At 59.3% G+C, this 18,529-nt stretch overlaps 1 protein-coding gene across 3 annotated transcripts in view; it reads left to right on the forward strand.

The window, feature by feature from the left end:
- The window catches only part of KLHL26 (kelch like family member 26), a 33,878-nt gene extending 16,108 nt beyond the window's left edge, over positions 1-17,770 (forward strand). Inside the window, exons 1-4 of one of the 3 annotated variants that reach the window (XM_054674139.2) lie at positions 5,218-5,399; positions 6,926-7,023; positions 11,510-11,692; positions 14,932-17,770. In XM_054674139.2, coding sequence (XP_054530114.1) covers positions 6,974-7,023; positions 11,510-11,692; positions 14,932-16,513 — 1,815 coding nt within the window. In that variant the 5' untranslated portion in view covers positions 5,218-5,399; positions 6,926-6,973 and the 3' untranslated portion in view covers positions 16,514-17,770. Of the gene's footprint in view, positions 1-5,217; positions 5,400-6,536; positions 7,024-11,509; positions 11,693-14,931 lie in introns of those variants that run through there. The other 2 variants (XM_009435053.5, XM_009435055.5) reach the window with 2 other exon arrangements.
- Positions 17,771-18,529: the final 759 nt, after the last annotated feature.

Below are 18,529 nucleotides of genomic sequence, written 5' to 3' on the forward strand. Positions count from 1 at the left end.
ATCCAAGGCCACACAGTAAACAAGAGGCAGAGGGACACTAGGTATGGCCAGCAGAGACCTTCTTTGGCCAGTGCACAGGTGCTTTTTGGCCTTTTCATGGTCCCAAGTGGGTGGGCCCTATGATCATCACCATGATGCAGATGGGGAGACTGAGGCTCAGAGGGCTGAGACTGCTCACCAAGGCTCTGCCTGAGCCTGGAGGATGCATGTGGAGCTAAACAGCAGGAAGAGCAAGACAGGGGCTCTTCAGGGCCGGCCCAGCACAAAGATGTGGGTTTATCTGTCCATCTATCCACCCACCCTTCATCCACCATTCATCTATCTGCCACCCACTCACTCCTTCTTACCCACCTGTTCACACCTATGTCCACCAGTTCACCCACCCACCTGACCATCCATACCTCCACCTGTCCATCCACCCAACCACCCACCCACCCACCCATCCGCCCACCCACCCACCTGCCCCTATCCACCCATCTTTTCATCAGTCCACCCTTCCATCCACCCACCCATCCACCTGCCCTTCCATCCACCCACCTACCCATGCCACCCACCCTTCCATCTACCCACCCACCCATCCATCCACCCATCCACCCACCCTTCCATCAGTCTACTCTTCCATGCACCTACCCATCCACCCTTCCATCTACCCACCTAGGCACCCACCCACCCTTCCATCTACCCACCCACCCATCCATCCACCCGTCCACCTGCCCTTCCATCAGTCCACACTTCCATCCACCCACCCACCCACCCTTCCATCTACCCACCTGCCCACCCACCCTTCCATCTACCCACCCACCCACCCATCCACCCGCCCTTCCATCAGTCCACCCTTCCATCCACCCACCCACCCTTCCATCTACCCACCTACCCACCCACCCACACACCCACCCTTTCATCTACCCACCCACCTATCCATGCACCCATCCACCCACCCTTCCATCAGTCCACCCTTCCATCCACTCACCATCCACCTGCCCTTCCATCCACCCACCTGTCCACCCACCCACCCATCCATCCACCCATGCTTCCATCAGTCCACTCTTCCATCCACCCACCCTTCCATCCATCCATCCACCCACCTACCCACCTACCCATCCATCCACCCATCCAGCCATCCACCCGCCCTTTCATCAGGCCACTCTTCCATTCACCCACCCATCCACCTGCCCACTCTTCCATCTATCCACCCACCCATTCATCCACCCACCTACCCACCTACCCACCCACCCATCCATCTGCCCTTCTGTCTGTCAGCCATCCATCTGCCCTTCCATCCACTCATCCATTAACTCATCTACCTGCCCATCCAGGCACCCTTCCATCTACCCATCCACCTACCTACCACTATCCATCTACCAACCCACCCGCCCATCCACCAATCCACTCATCCACCATCTGCCCACTCATCCACCATCTGCCCACCCATCCACCTGCCCGTCCAGCCACCCTTCCATCTACTCACCTATCACTATCCATCCACCAACCCACCATCCACCAATCCTCTCATCTACCATCCGCCCACCCATCCATCCACCCATCCACCAACCTACACACCTGTCTGTCCACCCATCCACCCACCCTTTCATCCATTTATTCACCCATCCATCCATCTACCCACCCAGCTATCCACCCATCCATTCATCCGTCCATCCATTCATCCAGCCATCCATTAACTCACCTATCCATCCACGCACCCTTTCATCCACCCATCCACCTATCCATCTACCCACCCATCTATCCACCCATCCATCCACTCATCCATTCACCCCTCCCTCCACCCACTTACCCATCCATTCACCCGCCCATTTACCCATCCACTCACTGATTCACCCATCTACCCACCCATTCATCTGTCTATCTACCATTTGCCCATCCACCCACTCATTTACCCATCCATCTACCTGTCCATTCATTTGACTGCTCATCCACCCATCCAGTTGACAAGCATGACTGAGCTCCAACCATATGTTAGGCATGGCGGTGAGCACCAGGACATTGCAGGAGACAGAACCTTGCCTGCTCGGCTTCCATGGGGTTCCCCTTTCAGCCATGGGGAGACAGGCTGGAAACAGATGATGTGGCAGATGGAGTGAGGAGCAAGGAAGACAAAAATGGCCCAGGTGGGGATCAGGGAGGTGGGGTGGCTGATGAGCCGTAGACCGAGGCTCTCCCAGCGGGGCCTGGCAGGCACCGCCCCTTCATCTATAGAGTGGGGTTCCCTCTCTTGCAGGGTGGCTGGAGGACTAGTGGGGTAAATCCACATTCTTGCCTGGGGCTGGCCTTGAAAAGCCCCTGTCTTGCTCTTCCTGCTGTTCAGCTCCATGTCCATCCTCCCAGCTCAGGCAGAGCCTTGGCGAGCTGTCTCAGCCCCCTGAGCCTCAGTCTCCCCATCTGTGTGATGGTCACGATCAGAGGCCCACCCACCTGGGACCGGGGAGAGGTCGACCAGCACCCGTGTGTTGGCTGAGGAAGGCCTCCTTTGGCCAAGCCTGGTGTCCCCCTGCCTCTGTTTACTGTATAACTTTGGGCCAGTGGCCGAACTTCTCTGTGCCTCCATTTCCCCATCTGTAAGATGGGATGGTAGCAGTGCCCCATCAGAGACTGCCTGCCAAAAGGTGGGCCAGGAGCCAAGACTGCACAGACTGGGTGCTCCCTCGGTCGGTGAAGACTGTTCTGATGGAGACGCCCCAGCATTGTCATCTGGACATGGAGAGCCAGGATGGGAGGGGTGCTGTGGAGGCAGAGAGCTTGCTGCTGGTCAGGGAGGTGGGGTCTGAATACCCCCTTGTCTTCATGCTATGGAGGCAGAGAGCTTGCCGCTGGTCAGGGAGGTGTGGTCTGAACACCCCCTTGTCTTCTGGGCCTTTGTTTGGATGGTGGGGCTTCCTCTTGTTGGCCTTGAGAAGTGGCTGGAGTTCGGCAAGTCCGGGATGGGGGCGCTGTGCATAATGTCTTCGTGTCCATTGGCCGCAGTCAGAGCCCCACACATCCTGGACTCCTGGTGGCATTGGTCAGAGGCTGGGATTAGGGCAGGACATCACAGCCCGGCCTTGAGGGCACTGGGCTTATGGTGACCCCTGAGGAGCAGGTGAGGGGTGGCCACACGTATCCATCATCCACCCACCCATGCCTCCAGCCTCCTTCCTCATCTAGAACACCCCCATGCTCCTGAGATGACAGCTTGCAAACCACTGCACCTCTAACCCCCTGTTTTCTGGAAGGTTTGAGCAAGGCTCAGGAAAGAGGAGGCCACGCAGCTTGCCCTGGCTTCATGGTGGGGTTGGTGGGGGACCTGCAGGATGGGGGTGGACGGGCCTCAGCTTTCTGCTCCCAGCTCTGTGGGCTTCACCTCTCAACCTGCTGAGCCTGAGAGCAGGGAGTGTCTCCTGCCACCTCACTGGGTCCTTGGGGTCATTGGTTGTGGTCCTTTCCAATTGATCCTCGATTCCGAAACCTGCCTGCCTGCCCTCCCTGAACTCCCGGTGTGACTTGGGCAGCCCGCCACCCTCTCTGAGCCTTGGCGTCCCTGGCCGTCACTTGGGGGCTGTCTGGGGGTGCCAGCCCTGGGTACAGTGGCCTCCTGCTAGGCACTCCCAGATGCTCTGTCTCCTGTCATTCTGTCTCCACCCAGCAGGCACAGACAGGCTGAAGCCAAGGACAGACAGGCAGGGAATGGCTCCAGATCAGGAGGCTGGGAGGAAGGGGAAGGCCAGGGCCTCCTTCGCAGGGGTCAGAGGGCATCCATGCAGGACGCTGTGTGAGTTGGGCCAACAGGCGCAGCTCACGGCTAGCCCTGTCTGCCTCAGTAGCGCGGGGCTCTTGGAGGAGGCTTGAGGGTGGGTGGGTGGGGAGGCTGCGAGGTTAGGGTGGCTCTGACCCTGCCTGGCCTGCCCAGCACGCCTGCCCTCCCAGCACAGGGCGGGAGTGGCGGGTTCCTGTTTGAAATGATTCGTGAAGATGTTGGAGAAAATCAGCATGTCAAGCAGGAGGGAGACACAGACAGCTGCACCCTGGCGGCCCCTGAGCTGCAGTCTGTCTCCCTGTCTCTGAGTCTCTGTCCCTCTCTCCCTGGGTCTCTGTCTCCCTGTCTCTGGGTCTCTGTCTCCCTGTCTCTGGGTCTCTGTCCTTCTGTCTTTGCATCTCTGTCTCTGAGTCTCTGTCCCTCTGTCTCTGGGTCTCTGTCCCTCTGTCTCTGGATCTCTGTCTCCCTATCTCTGAGTCTCTGTCCCTTTGTCTCTGGGTCTCTGTCTCCTTGTCTCTGGGTCTCTGTCCCTCTGTCTCTGGATCTCTGTCTCCCTGTCCCTGGATCTCTGTATCCCTGTCCCTGGGTCTCTGTCTCCCTGTCTCTGGGTCTGTGTCTCCCTGTCTCTGTCATGAGACAGGGTCATGAGAGAAGGTATCAGTGTGGTTGGAGTCTCTGTCTCCCTGTCTCTGGGTCTGTGTCTCCCTATCTCTGAGTCTCTGTGTCTTCATCTCTGGGTCTCTGTCTCCGTCTCTGGGTCTCTGTCTCCCTCTCCCTGGGTCTGTGTCTCCCTGTCTCTGAGTCTCTGGGTCTCTGAGTCTCTGTGCCTCCATATCTGGGTCTCTGTCTCCCTGTCTCTGAGTCTCTGTGTCTCCATATCTGGGTCTCTGTCTCCCTGTCTCTGTGTCTCTGTCTCTGGGTCTCTGTCTCTTTGTCTCTGTTGCCATCTCTGTGTCTCTGTCCCTCTGTTTCTGGGTCTCTGTCTCCCCATCTCTGTCCCTCTGTCCCAGTCTCTGGGTCTGTCAGTGGCTGAGTGTCCTGGCCTGCTGGGACACTGCGATGGGGCCCTGCACCCGCTCCTGGCTCTCCCACTTGTCCATCCAGAAGCCATTATCTTTCCTCCACTCCCACGGGAGCCAAGGGAGGCAGAGAACAGCAGGTGCCTTGGAAGGGGCGGCCCCTTATCAGGAGGGATAACCCCAGGAAGTAGCCTTGGGCAGTCTGGGGGAGAAGCAGGGCGGCCGGGCCTCAGGGGCCTCTGAGCTGTCCCACGGGAAAGCTTGCTGACGTGAGCGTGGGGGCCGGAGCGTTTGAGGGCCAGCATGAGGTGCCGGAACCCAGCAACTCCATCCTGTGGGCTGGGAGCAGTTCCCAGTGCTGTGAAACATTGTGGTCACCATGGCAACAGTACTGGGGGAGCTGCCTTTGTGGAATGGGTGGGACCCTGCCTCTTTGTACCTTTTACCCTCGAGGCACGTGCCCAAGAGCCAGCGAGGACTGCAGCTGCTGGTGGCCAGGGGTGGGGGTGGCGGGGGGGGAGCAGGGGCACGCTGGGCCACGGTGTTCCCATCTTGGAGAGGGATACTGAGCCTGTGATCTCCCCGGCTGCTGGGGATTTGTGAGGCTGCATGTGAAGACCTGTGCCTGCTTGGTGAGGTCAGAGTGGGTGGGAAGGGTCATGAGAGAAGGTGTCAGTGTGGTTGGAGAGTAGGGTGGTGGCTGTGAGGCTGAGAGGTTGGTGGTGGGATTCCAGGCCCCCCACAGCTCTGGCACTCGAGCCCCACACCACCTCCCACACACTGCCTGGTCGCTGTCACCCCCACCCCTGCCACCATTTCTGCTTCCCTTCCTTTCACTGGCTCTCTGTTCCTCTCTCCCTGTATTTCTCTCCTTGTATTTCTCTCCTTGTCTCTCTGGGTCTCTGTCTCCCTCTCTCTGGGTCTCTGTCTCCCTGTCTCTGGGTCTCTGTCTCTCCCTCTCCCTCTCTCCCTGGGTCTCTGTCTCCCTCTCTCCCTGGGTCTCTGTCTCCCTCTCCGTCTCTCTAGGTCTCTGTCTCCCTCTCTCCCTGGGTCTCCGTCTCCCTGTCTCTAGATCTCTGTCTTCCTCTCTCCCTGGGTGTCTCTTTCTCTCCCTCTTGCTGGGTCTCTCTTTCCCTCTCCCTCTGGATCTTTCTCTCCATCTCCCTCTCTCTGGGTCTCTGTCTCCCTGTCTCCCTGTCTCTAGGTATCTGTCTTCCTCTCTCTCTGGGTTTTTTTCTCCTCCTCTTGCTGGGCCTCCGTCTCTCCCTCTCTCTTTCTCTGGGTCTCTGTCTCCCTCTCTCCCTGGGTCTCTGTCTCCCTCTCTCTGGGTCTCTGTCCCCTCTCGTCTCTGTCCCCTCTCTCTGGGTCTCTGTCTGTCCCCCTGTCTCTGGGTCCCTGTCCCCCTCTCTCTGGGTCCCTGTCTCCTTCTCTCTGGGTCTCTGTCTCCTTCTCTCTGGGTCTCTGTCTACCTTTCTCTGCGTCCCTGTTCCCCTCTGGGTCTCTGTACCCTCTAAGTTTCTGTCCCTTTATCTCTGAATCTTTTTTTCTCTCTCTGGGTATCTGTCCACTTCTCTCTGGGTCCTGTTTTTCTTTCTGTGGGTCCCGGTTCTTCTCTGGGTCTCTGTCCCCTCTAAGTCTCTGTCACTCCCTCTCCGAGTCTCTGTTTCCCTCTCTTGCTGGATCTCAGACAAGGCTCTCAGGATGGTCTTGGTCCAGTTGCCAGCCTGGGACTGGCTGGGAGAGAGGCTAGGGATTGGGCAGTGGCTTCTCAGCCAGCCCTGACATCCCCTGCTGTCCCCTGAAGTACAGCCTCTTCCCCACCCATGCACCGAGACCCTGGGGCGGCATCGCATCAGCCGGGGTGGGAGCCAACCAGCTGTGCTGTGCTGCTGTGCTCCTTCGAGCCACATGGACAATAAAACCAAAATTGGCTTTGAAAGTGGAAGTGCTCTCCTCTTTGAGGGGAAGTGAGGGACTGCACGCGTCAGAACCGCCTATGAGGGGCAATGCCGGCAGGCTCCGTTCTGGCCCGAGCGCTGGGCTCCGCGTGGGGGTGGGAAAGGATTTTACAAAACCCCAAAGAAATGTTTCCATGAAATTCTTTCTTGTTCTTGCCTTTTTTTTTTTTTCTTTCTTTTTTGGACATTCCAATGAAAAGAACTGTTCTGGGGCTTTGGATCGCTTCTCATGGGTTGGGAAGCCGACCATGGAGATGAGGCCAGCCCGGGGCCGGAGGAGGGGCGCCTGCCCTGACAGGTGCGTGCCCCTCACTGTTGTCCCCCTAGGCAGCCCCCACCTCCCTCTGCTCCTGATCCTCCCATGAGGCTTCATCCCTAGGGTGCCTGGCCGCAACCTCTGCAACTCTGAGCTTCTTGTGACCTCCCCCACGAGGCCATCATGCCTTGGGCTGGGTTCCCCCAGAGCAGACTCTCAGGCGAGGGTTCGAGGGCCCCACGAAAGAACAGCGTGGGGAGGGAAGGAGCCTCCACAGGGTGTGTCAGTAGCGAGCAGGTGGTCCCGGGGCAACCCTTGGAGATCTCGGGAATCCCATAACAGGCGGTCCACCTGGGGGAGTTTACCCCACCCAGGCTCCCTGGATGTCAGCCCTAGCACATCCCTGCACTGGGACATCTGAGAGGAGCAGGGGTGGTGTTGCCAGGGCAGACCTGGGCGTGTCCTTGGGTCCAGCACAGGCCTGGGCCTGGCTAGGGTGCCCGATGACATTGCTGGGGGGATACAGCGGCAAGCGGGTGTGAGAATGGCCCCTAGCCCGGGCCAGGCCTGTAGCGGGGGCGTGTGGCCACTCAGAGGCCAGATTCGGGCAGAGGGTGCAGCCAGGGCGGGCAGCAATGGTCTCTTGAGACGGCCCTGGCCGGGGCTGCTGACGCATTGGCTCCGATGACTCACGTGCGGGTGACCGTGACTCGAGTGGCCGTCTGGAGACTCGGACCGGCTCAGGGCCACCGCCTTCCTGGGGGCCTGTGGCCCCGCCGTGCTGGCCGCCCCCTGTCTGGACCAGCCTGAGTAATGGGTCCTTCCCCTCCTCCCAGTGGCCGGCTGGAGAGGACCTTAGTCATCAGCCCTGGCCCCGGCCCTCCCTCCTCCGCCTGCCCACCTCCGCCCAGGCTGCGTCTCGCTTCTCCGTCCAGGCTGGGGGACTCCTGCCCCTACTGGCCTCCTCCCTCCTTGAGTTCCCCAGGAGGGGCTGCAGTGGGGTGGGTTTGGCTTCACAGGGGCGGCAGTGAGGGTGACGTCAGGGGCCTCAGGGACAGTTGTCCCATCCCTAAGATGAGAGGAAGGAAACAGCCATGTGGAACGCGTCACGCATCACCGGGGCATGAGGAGGAGGCCTGGGGAGGACAAGCTGCTTCCTCCCCTGTTTGGTCCAGCGTGGGCCCTGTGCCCTGTAACCAGCAGTGGATGGGCCTCACCCTGCTTTCTGGGCCTGGGGTGTCCTAAATTCCAGATGGGAGCATCCAAATTCTCCGAGTGTGTAGTCGTCACGTGCTAGTGGCAGCCTGGGTCCCAGGGCTCTGCGTTTGCTCATCTCATCCTCCAGCGGCCCTGGGGCTGGGGAGCTGGATGGTCATTTGCCCCTGCTTTGTAGCTGAGGCCTGGGTGGTTGAGTGACTGCTGAGTTCCCAGCTAACCAGAGCTGGCTTGGCCCAGGCTGCTGGCCCCTGATGTCTCCTCTGAGATGCCCTGCCAGTCAGCTGAACCGATCCTGCCTTCTGGGTTCCGGGCACCCTCTCTGCTTGCTGGGGAACCCACAGATCCCATGTTTGGAACACTGGCCCACCTCCCTGGTTTCCTGTTCCTCAGTCATCAGAGTAGCAGGGTGCAGGGCAGTAGCTCCTCTCCTCCCCAGAGGGAGGTCCTCTCTGTCCAACTTCTCAGTTCTCCAGATTCTGTGCACTCATGGGCAGATGCATATGTGTGGCACTTTGAGCCCAAATAGCATCCCACTGTGTGCACTCTGCCTCTTCCTTCCTCCTGCAGCCTTGACGTCATCCCCTGCATGCAACATCTTCCCCAGGATGCGTCAGCCTCCTCACCCATCTATAGGGCAGCCCTCACTCAGAAGGTGCTGTGATTCCACGAATCTCCTTTAAGGGTGGTTAGCTTATTTCTCGTCTGTGGCCCCTAGAGATTGTATTTGGGTAAGTTTCAGAAATAGAGTTCTTGGGTAAAGGACATGAGCCTTTAGAGTGTTGCTGGGTCTACGCAGCTGCCTTCCTGGGGGTCACCTTGCTTCATAAGCCCCCGAGAGTGTGCTTCCCTGACTGCAAGCGAGGCTGACTCTTACGTCCTTCTAGCCAGCTCTGCTTGCTTTCCTGGGAACCATCAGCCCACATTCTTTGTGCATCTTTCGTTCTCACTCTGTCACCCAGGCTGGAGTGCAGTGGCACAAATATGGCTCACTGCAGCCTCCACCTCCTGAACTCAAGTGATCCTCTCACCTCAGCCTCCCAAGTAGCTGGGAACACAGGCTCATGCCAGCATGCCTGGCTAATTTGTATTGATTTCTTGATGCTCTTTATATATGGAAGAGCATGGTAAATATGCTCCTAAGGACTGAGTGGCCCCATGGTGAACTTGCCGCAGTGCAACGTGTTTCTTCTGATGAAAATGTACACATGCACACCTGCCTCCAAGGGCTTTACAGGAGGCACAAGAAGTCCTCCCATCCCTCCCCCCAAATCTCCTTGAACTTCTAAGGAAAAACCAGACCAAAATCAAAATGGCAAAGGCTGGCAAGGCCCATGCATACTTCTGGGAGACAAAGTGTCCACAGAAAGGCCGGCAGGGGTCACCCAGAGCCCGAATGCGCAACCCTTGCCACAGCTGCAACACAAAGCTGATTCTGGGTGATCTGACCCCTTTTGGTCCCCATTGCCTGGACCGCGTGCCCATGAGGACGGGGCCTACTTCGTCTCATTTATGCAGCATCCCTGCATGCATGGGTAGGGAAGAGGAGTTTGCAAAGCCAGTGAGGCAAACTGGGGACAAGGAGAGACGTGGTCACCTTGAGGGTCCTCAGAGGCACATGCAGGATGCGGCTTTGGCCCCAGGCAGCCTGGACACCCGTCGCAGGGTGTCGGTGAGAGGGCATGCCATTCATGGGAAGCAACGAGACCCTGCCCTGGAGATGTCCAGGCAGGTGCTGGACCCCTGTGGGGGGCTGGATAGGGGAGGGCGGCCCATGAGCCTGCGACATGCTCCTCACAAGCCTCGGATCTGGATCTGTCATGGGTCTAGGGAAAAAAGAGCCAAGGCTTGGCTCAGGGCAGCAGCCTGGTCAAGTGGGATCGGGGCGGATGTGTGGGGAGGGGAGGAAGGGAGGAGGGGAGGTGAGCGTCCCTTCCACTTGGCAGGGGAAAGGCCACGGGGACAAGCCAGAGTCTCAGGGTGCACCTGGACCCCTTTCCTTCCCTGCCCTCCTCAGCTTTCAGAAGGCTGCACCCCCACCCTCCCAGGCAAACACCAGGTCTGGGCTCCAGCAGCCCCAGCACCGCAGCATTGCTGGCCAGCCCAGATGACCGTGGCATTGGGCTCTGAGTAGCATATGTCCTGCTTCCCCAGGGACTCAAAGGCTTTCCACTGAGCACAGGCCCCACACTGGGTCCTTCGTGCTATGTCCCCACCCTCTAGGACATGCAGCGCCTCGCAGGCAGGGCTGGGGCTTGGGCAACTTCTCTGCCTGTGGTGCCTTGCAGGGCTGTGGTCAGCGCCTGGCCCTGAAGCCCCTCTCCCCAGCAGTTTGTCTTGATCACTCACCCTTTCCCAAGGGTCTCTGGAAGGGTGGTCTGAAGGGGAGGTCAGGGACCTCCGGTGGCAGCTGCTATGTTGACTGAGTGCCCACTGTGCGCCCTGTGTTTGACGTTGGCTCTTTAATGCCCACTGTGGTTTTGGGGCTGGCTGGCAGTGGGGCCAAGGAGCCTTCCGTCTCCTCCCGCTTTCTTGGAAAGATCAGTGCCCGCATTCCTGGCCCTTGCTTATGGGCAGGCGTGGGTCCCAGGAATGGGAGAGCAAATTCCAGAGGGCAGAGGCCACCAGGACAGAGCAGGGTGCCTCAGCCTGGTGGGGGTGGGGGTCTTAGAGGGGACTGATCCTGGAGGTGGCACCAGGGTCCACCCCCTGTTGTGTTCTGAGGAAGAAGTGGTGTGTTAACGGCTCCTAAGCTATTCATTCATTGATCCGTTCAACAGTTTCCCCAAATGAAATAGCAAAGGGGTGGTGGGGCTGGAGAAGAGGGGATGAGGGGGCAGTAGGGGCAGACTGCAGTGGGGGCTGGACCACAGAGGGCTCGTATACTCTGGGGTGCTGGGGGCTGTGGCGGGGCTTGCAGGGGACTTGAGAAGGCTCCCGTGTGTCCTTTGGTTTTTTTATTGAAGTGAAATTCACGTGACATAAGACTGTCTGAAAGTGGACAATTCAGTGGCATTTAGTAGATTCACAGTGGTGTGCAAACACCACCTCTATCTAGTTCCAGAACATTCTCATCCCTCCAAAAGGAGACCCCACCCCATCAGCAGTCACTCCCCCCTCCCCTCCCCCAGCCCTTGGTGGCACCCATCTGCTTCCTGTCTCTGCGGATTTGCCTGTTCTGGGCATTTCACGTCAGTGGAGTCATACACAGTGTGGCCTTTTGTGTCTGGCTTCTTGCACTGAGTGTTGTGTTCAAGGTAATAGTGTGTGTGTGAACCTCTGGGCCATGTCCCCACCTCTGCTTTCCCCGCAGCACGGCCGACAAGAACGGGGCCCTCAAGTGCACCTTCTCGGCACCCAGCCACAGCACCAGCCTCCTGCAGGGCCTGGCCACCCTCCGCGCTCAGGGCCAGCTCCTCGATGTTGTGCTGACTATTAACAGAGAGGCCTTTCCTGCACACAAGGTCGTCCTGGCTGCCTGCAGCGACTACTTCAGGTAAGTGCTGGCCCCAGGCAGCTGGAAGGGGCGGCTGCCTGTTGGGACAGGGACAGGTCAGATGGCACCCACTTTCTAAAGGGGGCCTGTCTCAGCGCTACCCAGGGACAGCTTCGAGGGAGAATGGCTGGTACTGGCTGCTCTTCTTTTTTTTTTTTTTTTTTTTTTTTTTTGAGATGGAGTCTCGCGCTGTTGCCCAGGCTGGAGTGCAGTGGCACAATCTCGGCTCACTGCAACCTCCGCCTCCCGGGTTCAAGCAGTTCTCCTGCCTCAGCCTCCCGAGTAGCTGGGAGTACAGGCACCCGCCACCATGCCCAGCTAATTTTTTTTGTATTTTTTAGTAGAGACGGGGTTTCACCTGTTGGCCAGGCTGGTATTGAACTCCTGACTTCGTGATCTGCCTGCCTTGGCCTCCCAAAGTGCTGGGATTATAGGCGTGAGCCACCGCTCCGGGCCCCTTCTGATTTTAGAGAGAGGTTTAATGTCCAGTAAACCTGCAGGTTTCCCGGAGTTTGCATCTTACTCTCTTTGGGCAGAACATGCCTGGAGGGACAGAGATGGCCTGTGGGCACCCACTCACTTCTACCCTGCATGCAGGGTGGCAGGGCTTGGCCAGGTTTTTGATCTGTTTTTTTTTTTTTTTTTTTGAGACGAAGTCTCGCTGTGTCGCCCAGGCTGGAGTGCAGTAGCACAATCTCGGCTCATTGCAACCTCCGCCTCCCGGGTTCAAGCGATTCTCCTGCCTCAGCCTCCCGAGTAGCTGGGACTACAGGCTCATGCCACCACACCTGGCTAATTTTTTGTATTTTTAGTAGAGACGGGGTTTCACCATGTTAGCCAGGATGGTCTTGATTTCCTGACCTCATGAGCCACCTGCCTCAGCCTCCCAAAGTGCTGGGATTACAGGCGTGAGCCACTGCGCCCAGCCCAATCTGTCTTTACTTGACGCCTGCTGTATGCCAGGCACTATTCTAGTCCTTGGGATGCAGCAGGGATGACAGTGAAATGGGCACAAGCCCCTGCCCTCAGGGCATCCCCTCAGGACACCTGGAGCAGGACAGCTGGGGGACTGGAGGGGCATTGAGGGCCGCAGAGACCCTGTGTCTGCCAACACCATGTCCTGGGCTCTGTCTGAGGCCCAGATGAGTTCTCCTCCCTGTCTCCCTGAGCTGTGGGCACTTCCCCAACGTGACAGAAGAGGCCATGGCGGGCACTGTCTGTCTGTCCCTGTGCCGTGGCCGGGCCGGAAGTGAGAGCACCACAGAGCAGGGCTGTGGGGTGGGGGGTGCATTCTCCTCGCCAGCTGGGGGCTGTTGCGGGGCTGTTGCAGGGCTGACTGGTCTCCCTCCCTGGGTGACCAGCAGGTGAGCCTCCTTCCTGCCAGGCGGTGACCCCGCCAGAGAGAGCTGGGCCGCCCTGGGGAGGCTCCCAGGCCCCAGCCCAGGTGTGCCGCTCAGCCACACATTCCCTGAGGCCCGGGCCGCCTGCCCCATGGGCTCAATGAGGCTGTTGTGGGGGCCGCAGCAGCCGAGCCAACTGGGGCGCCTCTTCTATTTTTATTCTGGATTTGGGGACGGGTGGGCCAGCCCAGCCAGCAATGCCCTTTAAAGGCTCCCCTGTGCTGGCACTGCAGCCAGCGAGACCTTAAAAGGCAAAGCTCCCTCCTGTCGCCTGCGACCGCCTCTGCCTTCATCGCATCATGCCCGAGGGCCAGCGCGGACCCGTGGGGACAAGCGGGGCAGGGTCTGGGGAGCTGGCAGCGTACTTACTGCTCCTGGACCGCTCAGAGATGCTGAAGAGCTGCTTGTTGGGCAGATGTCAGTGGGCGGCCCCGAGATAGTGCCCTGGCAGCTGTCCTTGCCCCTGTAGCCCTGAGCCTGGCTCACAGGAGGTGCAAGACTAGGGGACAGGCCTCTGTGGGTCAAATGCACAAGGGATGTTCCCTCCTCCTCGGACGGCCATCAGGGGAGGTGCACTGGCAGGAGTGAGAATTACTATGCCATGCCATTGCGCCTCCTGGAAGGAACCGCCCATTCCCCTGGAGCTGGGGTGCTCTCCCCTCTTCTGCTGGGGAACACCCTAAACGCTGTAGGGGAACTGTGACCTAGAACCGTGTGCCTCCCCGCTGCCCTCCCTCACGGGGGCCTGTGTCCCCTCCCACTCTCAGGTTCTGCCTCCCAGAGCACAGCAGTACAAGGGCGGAGCTGGGGTCTCAATGGAGGCTGGGGACGTAGCTGTTGGGTGGGAGGTGCTTCCCCGACCACCTGAGCCTGTCTCTGGAGACAGCAGTCACCCCAGCACAGCCTCCTGGTGGGGGCTCCATTCCTGGGGACCCTCATGACCTTCCCCTCTTCACATGATGGTTGTTGAGACTCAGGCTGGGCATATCAGAACTGCCTGCTTAGGTCAGTGAACAAGGTGAGAGTTGAACTGTGGTGCACGGCACCTCCAGAGCACTGGCCTTGCAGTTCCTGAGCTCAGGTGTCAAGTGGGGCTGCAGATCTGTCCCCAGAGCCACAGGGTGTGTTCTCATCCTGCACTGCCATACCTGGCCCCTCTAACCGCACCCCCGACAGGCACATTGTGGGTGAGGCTGACCCGGGCCACCGCTCCTGCAGCTCCTACACGATCTAGTCATGAAGGGGCAGGGGCAGGGTCCTCTGCAGAGGGGCCAAGCAGGGAGTTGCTATTTATAGGAAGATGCATGGCTTGGGTGGATTCAAAATCTTTTTCTTTTTTTGCATGTTTTTTTTGTTTGTTTGAGACAGAGTCTTGCTCTTATTGTCCAGGCTGCAGTGCAGCATGATCTCGGCTCACTGCAACCTCCAGGTTGGTCTTGAACTCCTGACATCAGGTGATCCACCCACCTCGGCCTCCCAAAATGCTAGGATTACAGGCGTGAGCCACTGTGCCCGGCCTTTGCATGTTTTTGTTTGTTTGTTTGTTTTTGTGACTGAGTCTCACTCTGTCACCCAGGCTGGAGTGCAGTGCCAGTGGTCTCGATCTCCTGATCTCATGATCCACCCGCCTGGGCTTCCCAAAGTGCTGGGATTACAGGCATGAGCCACCGCGCCCAGCCCCTTTGCATGTTTTTAATGAGCATTCCGCCTACTTTCCTCTTGCTGGCTGTGCCCTGTGTTCTGTGTCCCCAGGCCACTGTTCCCCAAGCCAGATCATTCCTGGCTGGCCAAAACACCCCTCAGCCACTGCGAGCCACACGTTGTGTTTCTGCCCTTCAGGGCCATGTTCACCGGCGGCATGCGGGAGGCAAGCCAGGACGTCATCGAGCTGAAGGGCGTGTCGGCCCGTGGCCTGCGGCACATCATCGACTTCGCCTACAGCGCCGAGGTGACACTGGACCTGGACTGCGTGCAGGACGTGCTGGGCGCGGCCGTGTTCTTGCAGATGCTGCCCGTGGTGGAGCTGTGCGAGGAGTTCCTGAAGGCGGCCATGAGCGTGGAGACCTGCCTCAACATCGGCCAGATGGCCACCACCTTCAGCCTGGCCTCGCTGCGAGAGTCGGTGGATGCCTTCACCTTCCGGCACTTCCTGCAGATCGCCGAGGAGGAGGATTTCCTGCGCCTGCCACTGGAGCGCCTGGTCTTCTTCCTGCAGAGCAACCGGCTGCAGAGCTGTGCCGAGATCGACCTGTTCCGCGCGGCCGTCCGCTGGCTGCAGCATGACCCGGCCCGGCGGCCGCGCGCCAGCCACGTGCTCTGCCACATTCGCTTCCCGCTCATGCAGTCGTCCGAGCTGGTGGACAGCGTGCAGACGCTGGACATCATGGTGGAGGACGTGCTGTGCCGCCAGTATCTGCTGGAGGCCTTCAACTACCAGGTGCTGCCCTTCCGGCAGCACGAGATGCAGTCTCCGCGCACCGCCGTGCGCTCGGATGTGCCCTCGCTCGTCACCTTCGGCGGCACGCCCTACACTGACAGCGACCGCTCGGTCAGCAGCAAGGTCTACCAGCTGCCTGAGCCGGGCGCCCGCCACTTCCGCGAGCTCACGGAGATGGAGGTAGGCTGCAGCCACACGTGCGTGGCCGTGCTGGACAATTTTGTGTACGTGGCCGGGGGGCAGCACCTGCAGTACCGCAGCGGCGAGGGCGCAGTGGACGCCTGCTACCGCTACGACCCCCACCTGAATCGCTGGCTGCGCCTGCAGGCCATGCAGGAAAGCCGCATCCAGTTCCAGCTGAACGTGCTGTGCGGCATGGTGTACGCCACGGGCGGCCGCAACCGAGCCGGCAGCCTGGCCTCCGTGGAGCGGTACTGCCCCCGGCGCAATGAGTGGGGCTACGCCTGCTCGCTGAAGCGCCGTACCTGGGGCCATGCTGGGGCCGCCTCAGGGGGCCGCCTCTACATCTCGGGTGGCTACGGGATCTCAGTGGAGGACAAGAAGGCTCTGCACTGCTACGACCCCGTGGCCGACCAGTGGGAGTTCAAGGCGCCCATGAGCGAACCCCGCGTGCTACACGCCATGGTGGGTGCCGGCGGCCGCATCTATGCCCTCGGGGGCCGCATGGACCACGTGGACCGCTGCTTCGACGTGCTGGCTGTGGAGTACTATGTGCCCGAGACGGACCAGTGGACCAGCGTGAGCCCCATGCGGGCCGGCCAGTCAGAGGCCGGCTGCTGCCTGCTGGAGAGGAAGATCTACATCGTCGGGGGCTACAACTGGCGTCTCAACAACGTCACGGGCATCGTACAGGTGTACAACACGGACACCGACGAGTGGGAGCGGGACCTGCACTTCCCGGAGTCCTTCGCGGGCATAGCCTGCGCCCCCGTCCTGCTGCCCCGGGCCGGGACCAGGAGGTAGCCCCCAAGACCCCCGGGACCCTGGCCTGACCGCATGTTGTCTCCAAGTGGGGCTTGGCGAATGCACGTCTGCCTGAGAACCCCAGTGCCCCCCTTCGCCCGGGCTGCCCTTGAGGGGCCTGCTGCGTTGATAAGCCCCCCTCCCAGGGGTCCCTCCCTCCCTCCTTCCCAAAGCAGATCCTGGCTGCGAGTCCATCCGAGGGAGCCTGCCGGCAAAGCGTCTGACATGTGGTGGCAGCAAATTCGTCCCCGGGGTGGTTTCCTCGCCTGGCCCCCGAGTCCCCACGGGCTGGCGGGTGGAATCCCAGGTCTCCAGGGGGTCCCTGTGCAGCTCCATCTCACTTCTCTACCGTCTCCCAGCCCCACGGTTCCAGGCATTCAGATGTCAGCTCATCAACATTGAACCCAAAGTCGGTGGTATATGACTCACCCTCCTTCCAAGTCTCCTGCGCGCGTGTTTTTAAAATAAACTCACCCGAAACGTCCGTAACACACGGACCTCCAGGAGAAGTGAGAAGTGGCTTAGAAGCCCCTGGTTTGGGGTGGGTGGAGGAGGAGGGCACGTGTCTGCCTCCCCTGGGGTGCCCTCCTTCCCCCATCCCAAGCTGCTGAGGGGAGGCCCTGGTCATGCCTCAGTTCCTGTCTTCATCTGCTTTCCGGAGGAAAAACCATATCAACTCCTAGAAACGCTCCTTAGGGGCTTGGGACCTTCCATTTGGCACTGAGCATCTTGTGGGGCCTTAACTGGCTGAGACATCCCGGCCCTCTACATTTGCCCTGTTGGCCAGGCAGTCCCCTTCCCGCAATTGGAGGGCGACGCTAACTTCAGAATCCCATAGTGTCGCTTGCCACAGGTCTGGTGGGGTGTCTTTTTTCTCCTCCCTCCTTTCCACCCCTCCGCGCCCTGCCACTCCCTGGCCTGCCCTGTTTTTGGGTCAACATTGCTACGGAGCCAGCAGTGAGGCCTTTCCCTTCAAGGGCTCTGTGGTATCTCTGGCCACATTTGTTTTAATGTCTGAACCTCTAAACCTTTTCTTTGTGATTGGTTTTACTGTTTTTAAGAAGCCAGCACTGCTGTCTCATAGATGGGATTTGTACTCTTGGGGCAACTTAAAGTGTCTCTCTCGCTGCTAACAGACGATTGATGTCTTGTCTCTGTGACCCACTCACCATGTAAAGAATTAACCTCCTATCTTAGCAGACGTCGTCTCCTAATATTTCCCTTTATTTAATAAAAATGTTATGGTGAAGAGATGGAGCCGGCCCAGCACTGAGCTTGTGCGGCTTGGGTCTGATTGGTCACAGATTCCTCGTGGGTCCTCCGCGTGTCTGGGGGCTCCTCTCCCCCGCCTCAACCTTTTCCAGCCTTTCAGAGGAGTTGGCAGGGGGCTGGGCTTTGGCTCAGGGGCGCAGAGGCAGCAGGAAGCGTGGCCAGGACTTTCACCCTGGCGTTTTTTGTTGTTGGTTTTTTTGTTTTTTTGAGACAGAGCCTCGCTCTGTCACCCAGGCTGGAGTGCAGTGGCGTGATCTCGGCTCACTGCAACCTCTGCCTCCTGGGTTCAAGCAATTCACCTGCCTCAGCCTCCCAAGTAGCCAGGATTACAGATGCAGACGCACACCACCACACCCGGCTAATTTTTGTATTTTTAGTACAGACGGGGTTTCACCATGTTGGCCAGGCTGGCCTTGAACTCTTGACCTCAGGTGATCCACCTGCCTCTGTCTCCCAAAGTGCTGGGATTACAGGTGTGAGCCACCATGCCCGGACCAACCTTGGCACTTTGGAAGAGGCTTCAGCCCCCTATTCTCATCATGGCCGGCCAAACTATGAACTGGGCTGCCCAGAGCAGGCCACTTATCAGTTGCAGGTTAGCAGAGAAAGCCTGATGTTCCCGGACGGCCTTCCCAGAAGGGAGGCCCTGGGATATCACACACACATGGATCTGCATAAGTTGCTGTGCCTGCATGCCTGGCGCTCCTGTGTGGCAGCCATCGGGGCTGGGGTAACACTAGAGGC

The sequence above is a fragment of the Pan troglodytes genome, chromosome 20 (genome assembly GCF_028858775.2).
Source record: "Pan troglodytes isolate AG18354 chromosome 20, NHGRI_mPanTro3-v2.0_pri, whole genome shotgun sequence".
Classification (NCBI taxonomy): domain Eukaryota; kingdom Metazoa; phylum Chordata; class Mammalia; order Primates; family Hominidae; genus Pan; species Pan troglodytes.